This window comes from Lampris incognitus, chromosome 18 (assembly GCF_029633865.1).
Source record: "Lampris incognitus isolate fLamInc1 chromosome 18, fLamInc1.hap2, whole genome shotgun sequence".
NCBI lineage: Eukaryota > Metazoa > Chordata > Actinopteri > Lampriformes > Lampridae > Lampris > Lampris incognitus.
The window spans coordinates 4661470-4675030 of NC_079228.1; the positions used below are offsets into that span (position 1 = coordinate 4661470).

Consider the following 13561-nt stretch of genomic DNA (forward strand, 5'->3'; position numbering starts at 1 on the left):
CTTTTAAAGAAGCAGTGGTTCATGCGCTGTGATGAGATGGCTGCAAGAGCCATACAGGTAACTGCACTGATGGTTGTGAGATTGTGTTCCTTGGTCAAGGTTTGTGCATTTTCAATAAAGAGCACAGTATGGGTTGTCACTGGCAAGCAAAAGTAGGAAGAGATTGATTAACAACAAAAAGGCTGTGAAGAGAGTGCTTGTGAATTGAAGAGCAAGAGTGATGAGAGTGCATTGGAGTTGAAACAAATGAGTGATCAAGGATGTTCAAGAGATTTTAGTCAATCTTTGGTGATTTGATATGAACACAGCCATTCTGATAACTTCTCTCTTTATTTCATAAGAGATCATTTAAGGGTAACTAAGCCCTAGACCATGTTAGTGAGTTTGCTTACATGGCAGGCTTGGTACTCTGTGATGTAAGTATGGCAGGATAAACACAGCTGCAGATAACAACATTATGGATCCGTTGGATGTAGATGTACCAAAGAACCAGCAGTGACAACACTACTGACAGTTGTTAGTGCTGACTCTGTCTGTCTGTCAATGCTGATAAGAGATCCTTTATTAATGTTATCATCTCCAGCTGTGTTTACCCTGCTATGCTAACACCACAGCGTACCAAGACCAGCCTGCCATGTTTTTAACCTTTACATGAATTTTAACCTGTAGATGTCAGCAAACTCACTGAAATGGTCTAGGGTTTAGTCACTCTTTAAAGAAGATAACGGTCATTCATCATTTAAGGAGAGCCCTGACTCCATACTTAAGACAAAAGAAAGTGATAAAAGTTAATTGGTAAATGTGCCCATAGGTTTTTAACCGAGCGGGCAGAATGTTGTTAAAGGATATCAAAACTCCGTGTGGATTGATAATCTGTGCACATTGATTTCAAAATTAAAAGCACAAATTACTAAAGTAAGGGAAAAGATTTCTGTCCTGGGCTTTCCTGCCAAGTGACTCTCGGCTGTCTGTGAGTGTGAGTTGTCAGGGGACATGGCCTTTCATTACATTAAATAAGGAACAGGAAAAGTAGCAAAAATTCCACCTATTAAATGTTAAATGGGCAGGAGTAGCAACATCTGTACCAGGCAAAAGGCGAATTTATGAAGTCATTGAAGAATTGAGTTTTCCAGTTTTGAGTCCACAAATCCAGAAGTAAGTGTGCATTTTTAAGCCAGGATTCCTGTGGTAAAAAAGAATGGGCTTTTTGTTAGATGCCTAAATTGAGGTCTGAGGAGATCTGGATGTTTTGTTTCATGAGATGAAATCAATCAACAGACATTCTGTTTGTGAATTTTAAAGCGTTTATGTAAAATGGAAAATTAAGCTGCAAACAAATGACTGAAAACAGGTTTGTTGTAAAACTATTATACGATTATGCAGAACAAGTTAATTCAGCCACTCTTATTGTAAAGCTTTTCCTAGTTATTGTACTCTGCTCTATTGCTTTTATCTATTATTATTTAATCTATTATTATTATTGTTCTTATTTAAGCTATGATTATTATTATTATTACTATTATTATTTTATCTATTATCCTTGTATTGCTCTGCTTTCCTCCTTGTGATATTTCCAGTCAGAATTAGGAATTTATTGCTTCTTCTGATTTATTTTTTAATGTAATTGGAGAAATGATAACCCCCCCATGCTAGCTACCTTTATGGTGAAGATGCTATGCTCTCCCATAATTAACTTTTTTTACAGAATAGCCTAACCACACATTTTTACTTATGTCACTTAGTTCATGTTACTGGTGAAATGTGTTTATATGTGAAATGTGGTGTTTACTGGTGAAGGTTATCTTGTGTGTTTTCAGTCTTTAAACAAAAACTCCACTCACAGCAGACAGTCAATGATACCTGCAGCAAAGCTAACTTTTGGGTTGTCCATCATCACATCCATCATCACTGGACACTTGTTATATTCATCACTTATTAATGAGTATTCTTAATTTGTATTCATCTTCATCTGCTATACAGTCATTAGTTCACTTTTCTTTCTTTTACTCCTTTAGGACTCTCCTTAGATAAATGGCAGTTGTGTTAAAATTCTGAAATATACACGGCAGTAATCATTTCTAAAGATGGCTGTTCGAGCAGATCATCACAGTTTAACTACATGGTCTCTGAATTCATTGAATCACTTTATTATGTATCGCTGTTTCTGGGCTTTTGTGTGTTGTCATTCCTGTTTCAATGTGTTCCCTCTATCATTTTTTTTTACTTGACTCATTTTTTACTTCACTAGACATATAATGCAACTCTGACCCTCTCCTTCAGGCAGTGGAGAATGGAAAGTTAGAAATCATCCCTCAGTTCTACACTAAAACCTGGAAGAACTGGTTATCAAATATCAGGTATCTAGAATTTCAGTTTTTCATATCACACAATTCCTTCACATTTAGACATTGTGAATCATTCTCGTGGACGTTGTGGAAATAGAGACATGTGAAACATTCTAGTGGACGTTGTGGAAATAGAGACGTGTGAAACATCCTAGTGGACGTTGTGGGAAATGGAGACATGTGAAACATTCTAGTGGACGTTGTGGAAATAGAGACATGTGAAACATCTAGTGGACATTGTGGGAAATGGAGACATGTGAAACATTCTAGTGGACATTGTGGCAAATAGAGACATGTGAATCATTCTAGTGGACGTTGTGGGAAGTAGAGACGTGAAACATTCTAGTGGACATTGTGGCAAATAGAGACATGTGAATCATTCTAGTGGACGTTGTGGGAAGTAGAGACGTGAAACATTCTAGTGGACGTTGTGAGAAATAGAGACGTGAAACATTCTAGTGGACGTTGTGAGAAATAGAGACGTGAAACATTCTAGTGGACGTTGTGGGAAATAGAGACATGTGAAACATTCTAGTGGACGTTGTGGAAATAGAGACATGTGAAACATTCTAGTGGACGTTGTGGGAAATAGGGACATGTGAAACATTCTAGTGGACGTTGTGAGAAATAGACATGTGAAACATTCTAGTGGACGTTGTGGGAAATAGAGACATGTGAAACATTCTAGTGGATGTTGTGGAAATAGAGACATGTGAAACATCCTAGTGGACGTTGTGGGAAATGGAGACGTGAAACATTCTAGTGGACGTTGTGGAAATAAAGACATGTGAAACATCTAGTGGACGTTGTGGGAAATGGAGACATGTGAAACATTCTAGTGGACGTTGTGGGAAATAGAGACGTGAAACATCCTAGTGGACATTGTGGCAAATAGAGACATGTGAATCATTCTAGTGGACGTTGTGGGAAGTAGAGACATGTGAAACATGCTAGTGGACGTTGTGAGAAATAGAGACATGAAACATCTAGTGGACGTTGTGGGAAATAGAGACGTGAAACATCTAGTGGACGTTGTGGGAAATAGAGACATGTGAAACATTCTAGTGGACGTTGTGGAAATAGAGACATGTGAAACATCTAGTGGACGTTGTGGGAAATGGAGACATGTGAAACATTCTAGTGGACGTTGTGGGAAATATAGACGAGAAACATTCTAGTGGACATTGTGGCAAATAGAGACATGTGAATCATTCTAGTGGATGTTGTGGGAAGTAGAGACATGTGAAACATTCTAGTGGACGTTGTGAGAAATAGAGACATGAAACATCTAGTGGACGTTGTGGGAAATAGAGACGTGAAACATTCTAGTGGACGTTGTGGAAATAAAGACATGTGAAACATCTAGTGGACGTTGTGGGAAATGGAGACATGTGAAACATTCTAGTGGACGTTGTGGGAAATAGAGACGTGAAACATCCTAGTGGACATTGTGGCAAATAGAGACATGTGAATCATTCTAGTGGACGTTGTGGGAAGTAGAGACATGTGAAACATGCTAGTGGACGTTGTGAGAAATAGAGACATGAAACATCTAGTGGACGTTGTGGGAAATAGAGACGTGAAACATCTAGTGGACGTTGTGGGAAATAGAGACATGTGAAACATTCTAGTGGACGTTGTGGAAATAGAGACATGTGAAACATCTAGTGGACGTTGTGGGAAATGGAGACATGTGAAACATTCTAGTGGACGTTGTGGGAAATAGAGACGTGAAACATTCTAGTGGACATTGTGGCAAATAGAGACATGTGAATCATTCTAGTGGATGTTGTGGGAAGTAGAGACATGTGAAACATTCTAGTGGACGTTGTGAGAAATAGAGACGTGAAACATCTAGTGGACGTTGTGGGAAATAGAGACGTGAAACATTCTAGTGGACGTTGTGGAAATAGAGACATGTGAATCATCCTAGTGGACGTTGTGGGAAATGGAGACGTGAAACATTCTAGTGGACGTTGTGGGATATAGAGACATGTGAAACATTCTTGTGGACATTGTGGAAATAGAGACATGTGAAATATTCTAGTGGACGTTGTGGAAATAGAGACATGTGAAACATCTAGTGGACGTTGTGGGAAATGGAGACGTGAAACATTCTAGTGGACGTTGTGGGAAATAGGGACATGTGAAACATTCTAGTGGACGTTGTGAGAAATAGACACATGAAACATCTAGTGGACGTTGTGGGAAATAGACACGTGAAACATTCTAGTGGACGTTGGGGGAAATAGAGACGTGAAACATTCTAGTGGACGTTGTGGGAAATGGAGACATGAAACATTCTAGTGGACGTTGTGGAAATAGAGACGTGAAATATTCTAGCGGATGTCGTGGGAAATAGGGACATGTGAAACATCTAGTGGACGTCGTGGGAAATCGGGACATGTGAAACATTCTAGTGGACGTTGTGGGAAATAGGGACATGTGAAACATTCTAGTGGATGTCGTGGGAAATAGGGACATGTGAAACATTCTAGTGGACATTGTGGCAAATAGAGACATGTGAATCATTCTAGTGGATGTTGTGGGAAATAGAGACATGTGAATCATTCTAGTGGTCGTTGTGGGAAGTAGAGATGAGAAACATTCTAGTGGACGTTGTGGCAAATAGAGACATGTGAAACATTCTAGTGGACATTGTGGGATATAGAGACGTGTGAAACATTCTAGTGGACGTTGTCGAAATAGAGACATGTGAAACATTCTAGTGAATGTTGTGGGAAGTAGAGATGAGAAACATTCTAGTGGACGTTGTGGGAAATAGAGACATGTGAAACATTCTAGTGGACATTGTGGGATATAGAGACGTGTGAAACATTCTAGTGGACGTTGCGGGAAATAGAGACATGTGAAACATTCTAGTGGACATTGTGGGATATAGAGACATGTGAAACATTCTTGTGGACATTGTGGAAATAGAGACATGTGAAATATTCTAGTGGACGTTGTGGGATATAGAGATGTGTGAAACATTCTAGTGGTCGTTGTGGGAAATAGAGACGTGAAACATTCTAGTGGACATTGTGGTAAATAGAGACATGTGAATCATTCTAGTGGATGTTGTGGGAAGTAGAGACATGTGAAACATCTAGTGGACGTTGTGGGAAATGGAGACATGTGAAACATTCTAGTGGACGTTGTGGGAAATGGAGACGATAAACATTCTAGTGGACGTTGTGGGAAATAGAGACGTGAAATATTCTAGCGGATGTTGTGAGAAATAGAGACACGTGAAACTTACTAGTGGACGTTGTGGGAAGTAGAGACATGAAACATTTTAGTGGACGTTGTGGAAATAGAGACGTGAAACATTCTAGTGGATGTTGTGGAGATAAAGACATGTGAAACATTCTAGTGGACTTTGTGGGAAATAGAGACATGAAACATTCTAGTGGACGTTGTGGAAATAGAGACATGTGAATCATCCTAGTGGACGTTGTGGGAAATGGAGACATGTGAAACATTCTAGTGGACGTTGTGGAAATAGAGACATGTGAAACATCTCGTGGACGTTGTGGGAAATGGAGACATGTGAAACATTCTAGTGGACGTTGTGGGAAATAAGGACATGTGAAACATTCTAGTGGACGTTGTGAGAAATAGACACGTGAAACATCTAGTGGACGTTGTGGGAAATAGACACGTGAAACATCTAGTGGACGTTGTGGGAAATAGAGACGTGAAACATTCTAGTGGACGTTGTGGAAATAGAGACATGTGAAACATTCTAGTGGACGTTGTGGGAAATGGAGACATGAAACATTCTAGTGGACGTTGTGGAAATAGAGACGTGAAATATTCTAGCGGATGTCGTGGGAAATAGGGACATGTGAAACATTCTAGTGGACGTTGTGGGAAATCGGGACATGTGAAACATTCTAGTGGACGTTGTGGGAAATAGGGACATGTGAAACATTCTAGTGGATGTCGTGGGAAATAGGGACATGTGAAACATTCTAGTGGACATTGTGGCAAATAGAGACATGTGAATCATTCTAGTGGATGTTGTGGGAAATAGAGACATGTGAATCATTCTAGTGGTCGTTGTGGGAAGAAGAGATGAGAAACATTCTAGTGGACGTTGTGGCAAATAGAGACATGTGAAACATTCTAGTGGACATTGTGGGATATAGAGACGTGTGAAACATTCTAGTGGACGTTGTGGAAATAGAGACGTGAAACATTCTAGTGGATGTTGTGGAGATAAAGACATGTGAAACATTCTAGTGGACTTTGTGGGAAATAGAGACATGAAACATTCTAGTGGACGTTGTGGAAATAGAGACATGTGAATCATCCTAGTGGACGTTGTGGGAAATGGAGACATGTGAAACATTCTAGTGGACGTTGTGGAAATAGAGACATGTGAAACATCTCGTGGACGTTGTGGGAAATGGAGACATGTGAAACATTCTAGTGGACGTTGTGGGAAATAAGGACATGTGAAACATTCTAGTGGACGTTGTGAGAAATAGACACGTGAAACATCTAGTGGACGTTGTGGGAAATAGACACGTGAAACATCTAGTGGACGTTGTGGGAAATAGAGACGTGAAACATTCTAGTGGACGTTGTGGAAATAGAGACATGTGAAACATTCTAGTGGACGTTGTGGGAAATGGAGACATGAAACATTCTAGTGGACGTTGTGGAAATAGAGACGTGAAATATTCTAGCGGATGTCGTGGGAAATAGGGACATGTGAAACATTCTAGTGGACGTTGTGGGAAATCGGGACATGTGAAACATTCTAGTGGACGTTGTGGGAAATAGGGACATGTGAAACATTCTAGTGGATGTCGTGGGAAATAGGGACATGTGAAACATTCTAGTGGACATTGTGGCAAATAGAGACATGTGAATCATTCTAGTGGATGTTGTGGGAAATAGAGACATGTGAATCATTCTAGTGGTCGTTGTGGGAAGAAGAGATGAGAAACATTCTAGTGGACGTTGTGGCAAATAGAGACATGTGAAACATTCTAGTGGACATTGTGGGATATAGAGACGTGTGAAACATTCTAGTGGACGTTGTGGAAATAGAGACGTGAAATATTCTAGTGGATGTTGTGGGAAATAGAGACATGTGAAACATTCTAGTGGACATTGTGGGATATAGAGACATGTGAAACATTCTTGTGGACATTGTGGCAAATAGAGACATGTGAAACATTCTAGTGGACATTGTGGCAAATAGAGACATGTGAAACATTCTAGTGAATGTTGTGGGAAGTAGAGATGAGAAACATTCTAGTGGACGTTGTGGGAAATAGAGACATGTGAAACATTCTAGTGGACATTGTGGCAAATAGAGACATGTGAAACATTCTAGTGAATGTTGTGGGAAGTAGAGATGAGAAACATTCTAGTGGACGTTGTGGGATATAGAGACATGTGAAACATTCTTGTGGACATTGTGGCAAATAGAGACATGTGAAACATTCTAGTGAATGTTGTGGGAAGTAGAGATGAGAAACATTCTAGTGGACGTTGTGGGAAATAGAGACATGTGAAACATTCTAGTGGACATTGTGGGATATAGAGACGTGTGAAACATTCTAGTGGACGTTGTGGGAAATAGAGACATGTGAAACATTCTATTGGACATTGTGGGATATAGAGACATGTGAAACATTCTTGTGGACATTGTGGAAATAGAGACATGTGAAATATTCTAGTGGACATTGTGGGATATAGAGACATGTGAAACATTCTAGTGGACATTGTGGGATATAGAGACGTGTGAAACATTCTAGTGGACGTTGTGGGAAATAGAGACATGTGAAACATTCTAGTGGACATTGTGGGATATAGAGACATGTGAAACATTCTTGTGGACATTGTGGAAATAGAGACATGTGAAATATTCTAGTGGACGGTGTGGGATATAGAGATGTGTGAAACATTCTAGTGGACGTTGTGAGAAATAGAGACATGTGAAAAATTCAATTGGCCGTGTCTGTGGGTGGGAAACCTGATGTGGGTATGTGCCCTGGTCGCTGCACTAGTGCCTCCTCTAGTCCGCTGGGGTGCCTGTTCAGGTGGAGGGGGAACTGGGGTGAATAGCTTGATCCCCCCACATGCTACATCCCCCTGGTGAAACTCCTCACTGTCAGGTGAAAAGAAGCGGCTGGCGACTCCACATGTCGGAGGAGACATGTGGTAGTCTGCAGCCCTCCCCGGATCAGCAGAGGGGGTGGAGCAGCGACCGGGACGGCTCGGAAGAGTGGGGTAATTGGCCAAATATAATTGGGGAGAAAAAGGGAGGGGGAAAAAAAACTCCCCATAATCAACTATAGTTTGACAAAAGCTATATAAATGTAATTATTATTATTGTTGTTGTTCTTATTGTTACTAATATTATCATTATATTGTTGTTGTTATTATTATTATAAAAGTGCACATCTGATTGCTTTTCCTTTACAGCGACTGGTGCATTTCCAGGCAGCTTTGGTGGGGTCATCAGATCCCTGCTTATCGAGTTTCACTTCCCAGTTCATCTGAACAGAAAGAGGTCTGTTGGGCTTTTGTGTGTTGTGGTGACTTTTCAGAATGTTTCACGAAATAAAAGTTAAGTTACTAAAACATTTCATCGCTGACAGCAGCACTGACACATGAAGGAAAGGGCGGTATCAATGGGGAATGTGTGAGACACCGTCACTGCACTGCTGTAATGCCCCTTGTCTCTTTGTACGTCTCCCCCATGGTAGGAATTGTGGGTGTGGGGCAGGAGTGAAGAGGAGGCCAGGGAGAGAGCCGCTGTGAAATTTGGAGCAACACTGGATTCCATTACTTTGACTCAGGGTGACTCATTCTCACCAGCCCCTGTCGTCCGTCACTTCACCAAGAGATACATTTTCTAAACGAATGGGGAAAAACTCATTACCTTCCCACTACAAACTCATTACCTTACCACTACAAAAAACTCAGTATCACCAAAACGTAGTGGGAAGATAAAGACACTGAGAAGAAGTTTACAGATGGCTTTACAAACAATAAAACTTTCCTGTTTATTAAAAATGAGTCAGTTTCAACAGAAATAAAGTAGTCTTAAAACAACAACTACTGGCGTCTGGGTAGCGTAGCGGTCTATTCCGTTGCCTACCAACTTGGGGATCGCCGGTTCAAATCCCCGTGTTACCTCCGGCTTGGTTGGGCATCCCTACAGACACAATTGGCCGTGTCTATGGGTGGGAAGCCGGATGTGGGTATTTATCCTGGTTGCTGCACTAGCAGGGCGCCTGTTTGGGGAGGAGGGGGAACTGGGGGGAATAGCGTGATCCTCCCATGTGCTACGTCCCCCTGGTGAAACTTCTCACTGTCAGGTGAAAAGAAGCGGCTTGCGACTCCACATGTATCGCAGGAGGCATGTGGTAGTCTGCAACCCTCCCTGGATCAGCAGAGAGGGTGGAACAGAGACCAGGATAGCTCGGAGGAGTGGGGTAATTGGCTGGATGCAACTGGGGAGAAAACGCGGTTGTGAAAAACAACAGCTACATACTAGATGGTTTTCAGACTAATATCTAGATCAGCAGTACTTGTTTTGACATATGCTCACGTCCTTTGTCAGACCCTGATGTGTTGGACACCTGGTTCTCTTCAGGGCTCTTTCCCTTTGCAATGCTGGGCTGGCCACAGCAGGTACCTAGATTTTTTATGAGTTGTCAGTCTCTCGCACAAACAGAAACTCCTGAAATCTGATCCTGGAAAAAAAACAGGCATACATGTTATCGCAACTTGTATAACCCTGCTTCCATTTCCCACAGACAAGTGACCTTCAACAGTACTACCCCAACTCCATTTTGGAGACGGGAAGTGACCTCATCTTCTTCTGGGTGGCAAGGATGGTGATGCTAGGCATGGAGTTGACTGGCCAGTTGCCTTTTAAACAGGTAATCCCCAAAGCAGACATCTGAAACACAAAGGCATGAACAAACAATAACATCGTCAGGTCATAGTCCATGAATCACCAGTTGATACCCTCTCCTCGTTTGTCTGTCTGTCTTTTTCTCTCTCTCGCCTCCTACTAGGTGCTCTTTCACTCTCTAGTGAGGGATGGACATGGAAGAAAGATGAGTAAATCTCTGGGAAATGTCATTGATCCGATGGATGTTGTCACAGGTGTCTCCCTTGACGTAAGTGTCATGTAAAGCTCAGCGAGGGGGACATATAACTGCTTATATGTGACTGGGGTCAGGACTCTAATCCCCCCCACCAGGATGTCAAGAGGACATTACTACATCAAAATTCTCTGACGTTAAATGTAGCGTACCTCAAGGCTCAGTTCTTGGCCCTCTACTTTTTTCTCTTTATATTTCACCTCTTGGCCAAATTATATGCAGTTATGGAATAAATTTCCATTGCTGTGCTGATGATACTCAGCTGTATGTGCCTATCAGGGCTGATGATCATACTCAAATGATTAATTTAGAGGCCTGTTTGGCTACTGTGAAAAATTGGATGTCACTAAATTTCCTGCTTTTAAATTCAGATAAAACTGAGGTGCTGGTCATTGGCCCTGCTAGATACAAGTACCAATTTGATCAAGTAATGATAACAACCGACAACTCTGTGGTTTCACAAAGTGTGGCAGCCAAAAATCTCGGTGTTACGTTTGATCCCAGCCTTTCCTTTGATAAACACATTAAAGAAATCACCAAGACTGCCTTTTTTCACTTACGTAACATAGCTAAAATTCGGTCTTTTCTCTCCATGGCTGACGCAGAGATTCTAATATATGCATTTGTTTCATCCAGACTTGATTACTGTAATGTTGTGTTCTCAGGTCTGCCACATTCTAGTACCAAAAGTCTTCAGATGGTTCAGAATGCTGCTGCTAGAATCCTAACTAAAACTAGGAAATTTGACCATATTACACCAATTCTTGCCTCCCTTCATTGGCTTCCTATCCATGTTAGATCAGAATACAGGGTGCTTCTGCTGACTTATAAAATCCTAAATGGGCTTGCTCCATCCTACCTGTCTGATCTCCTTAAACCGTACATGCCATCTCGAGCACTTCGTTCTCAAAATACAGGGCTCCTGTGTGTACCCAAAGTTAAAAAGAAGTCAGTTGGTGGCAGGGCCTTTTCCTATCGGGCTCCATTGTTGTGGAATAACCTGCCTGCTGCCATCAGACAATCAGAGTCTGTTGAGTCCTTTAAATCCAAACTTAAAATCCAAACTTAAAACTCATCTTTTTGCCTTAGCTTACAATTAGTTGCATTTAAGTTGAGTGCTTCACAACCTGTACTGCATGGTGGGTCGGTTTCTGTCCCAATGAATTTACCAACCACTGTTCTGCCGACAAGATTATAGAGTAGATTATATAGTGTATAGATTATAGAATATAGATTATAGCATACATATTATATAGATTATAGAGTATAGCATACATATTATAGTGTGTAGATTATAGAGTGTATAGATTATAGAGTATTGCAAACTGTTCTCTCACATCTTTTCTCTCTCTCTGAATGATGTCTTCTCTTTTCCTGTGTGTGAATGGTGTGATGTGAGTCTCTCCTATGTGCACGTGTAGTCTGTCCTCCTGTCAGGTCTACATGATGATGGTGGCCACGTGGCTCAAGTCCTGGGCTCTTCCAGTGGCGTCTGAACACTGCTCGGCATCCTCCTCATCATATTCCTTATATATTTTATAATTCCATTACAATTGTGTTATCCTCTTTCAGTTTTGTATACACAGAATTCTGTGTATAAAATGCTGACACGACACAGAGTTTAATATAAGGATCAGACACAGAAAAGCTAGGCAATCTGCAAGGTCTGATGATGAGGGGTCGGAAGGTATATGCTCTATAGGGGAGGTTGCAGGCAGCTAGCTGATAAGCAGGATGCCTGTACCTGGCCGTTCCTGGAGCAGGCTGGTTAGAGTCAGTTTGAATTATGGCAGATGGCATGTTATCTGTGTGCATCAAGGACAGGTCAGTTACAAAAGATGTTCTGTGCTGAGTATCCGTGGAGTACAGAAGGCCAGATAGAGACATGGTGCCTGGGTGCATTAGGTTAAAGGATATATTAGCATAAGAATACATTAGGTTACAGGATAACTGGTAAGTTTCTGTCACATTAGTCAATTAGTCCATGAAATTAGTTCAACATCATTGCACGTTAGTCTGTCTTGGGAGAGAGATCCTGAGCTTTCGTCCTATTTTTCTCCCTGTTAAAGGGTTTTTTTGGGGGAGTTGTTCCTTATCCTATGTGAGGGTCTAAGGACAGGATGTTGTGTTGCTGTAAAGCCCCCTGAGGCACATTTGTAATACTGATACAAATAAAATGGACTTGACTTACTAACATGGGAACTGATAGCATTGCTCCAGGTGTGAATACAGCAGAGCGGAGCCGTATCCCGTTGTAGCAAACTTTACAAGAACGTTTGACAACACACTTGGCCAGATCGAGACAAGTTTCTTCAGCAGGATCCAGACAAAACCACCGCTTTAAATATGACCTCTTATTTTTCCCCTGACCCCTCCACAGAGACTTGAAGAGAAGGTGAGGGAGGGAAACCTGGACCCTAGAGAGAGGATGGTCGCTATGGAAGCACAGGTCAGTTAATCGCCACTCCCACACCTTCGTATCCTGTCGGTTAACAGTTCTGCCGAAGTGAGCCCACTCATTCCGTGTCCTCCCCCAACAGAGGAGAGACTTCCCAAATGGCATCCCGGAGTGTGGTACAGATGCTCTGCGCTTTGCCCTTTGCTCTTACAAGGTGCAGGGTGAGTGAATCTCAACTCTGTGTACTTCAGCTAATACTGCCTAAGTAGCAACTCCCTCGACTGTGTATGTGTTTTTTATAGGGTTTTGTCATTCCATTCATAGTGCTGTCTGTCTGTTTTTCAGGAGAGGACATGAACCTGTCCTTGTCCCACTTGCTGAGCTGCAGGCACTTCTGCAATAAAATGTGGCATACTGTAAAATTCACCCTGGCTGTACTGGAAGACCGAGGGACAGAGGTTGAGACACTGGAAGAGGTAAAGGAGAGATGGCACAAAGAAACACACTTCATATGTTTTGACAGATAAGGTCCCAGAGCGGTCGGCAGTGAACAGACGGGTCCCTGTCTGTTAACTGTTAACAGACGGGTCCCTGTCTGTTAACTGTTGACAGACGGGTCCCTGTCTGTTAACTGTTGACAGACAAGGTCCCAGAGCGGTCGGCAGTGAACAGACGGG

General features: G+C 41.8%; 1 protein-coding gene across 1 annotated transcript in view; it reads left to right on the plus strand.

The window, feature by feature from the left end:
* The window catches only part of vars2 (valyl-tRNA synthetase 2, mitochondrial), a 47835-nt gene that overhangs the window by 20725 nt on the left and 13549 nt on the right, over positions 1-13561 (plus strand). Inside the window, exons 14-23 of the mRNA XM_056297907.1 lie at positions 1-57; positions 2281-2357; positions 8793-8880; positions 9077-9170; positions 9937-10007; positions 10133-10258; positions 10397-10501; positions 12867-12935; positions 13027-13105; positions 13230-13360. The exon at positions 1-57 is cut by the window's left edge and continues 25 nt beyond it. Coding sequence (XP_056153882.1) covers positions 1-57; positions 2281-2357; positions 8793-8880; positions 9077-9170; positions 9937-10007; positions 10133-10258; positions 10397-10501; positions 12867-12935; positions 13027-13105; positions 13230-13360 — 897 coding nt within the window. The remainder of the gene's footprint in view (positions 58-2280; positions 2358-8792; positions 8881-9076; positions 9171-9936; positions 10008-10132; positions 10259-10396; positions 10502-12866; positions 12936-13026; positions 13106-13229; positions 13361-13561) is intronic.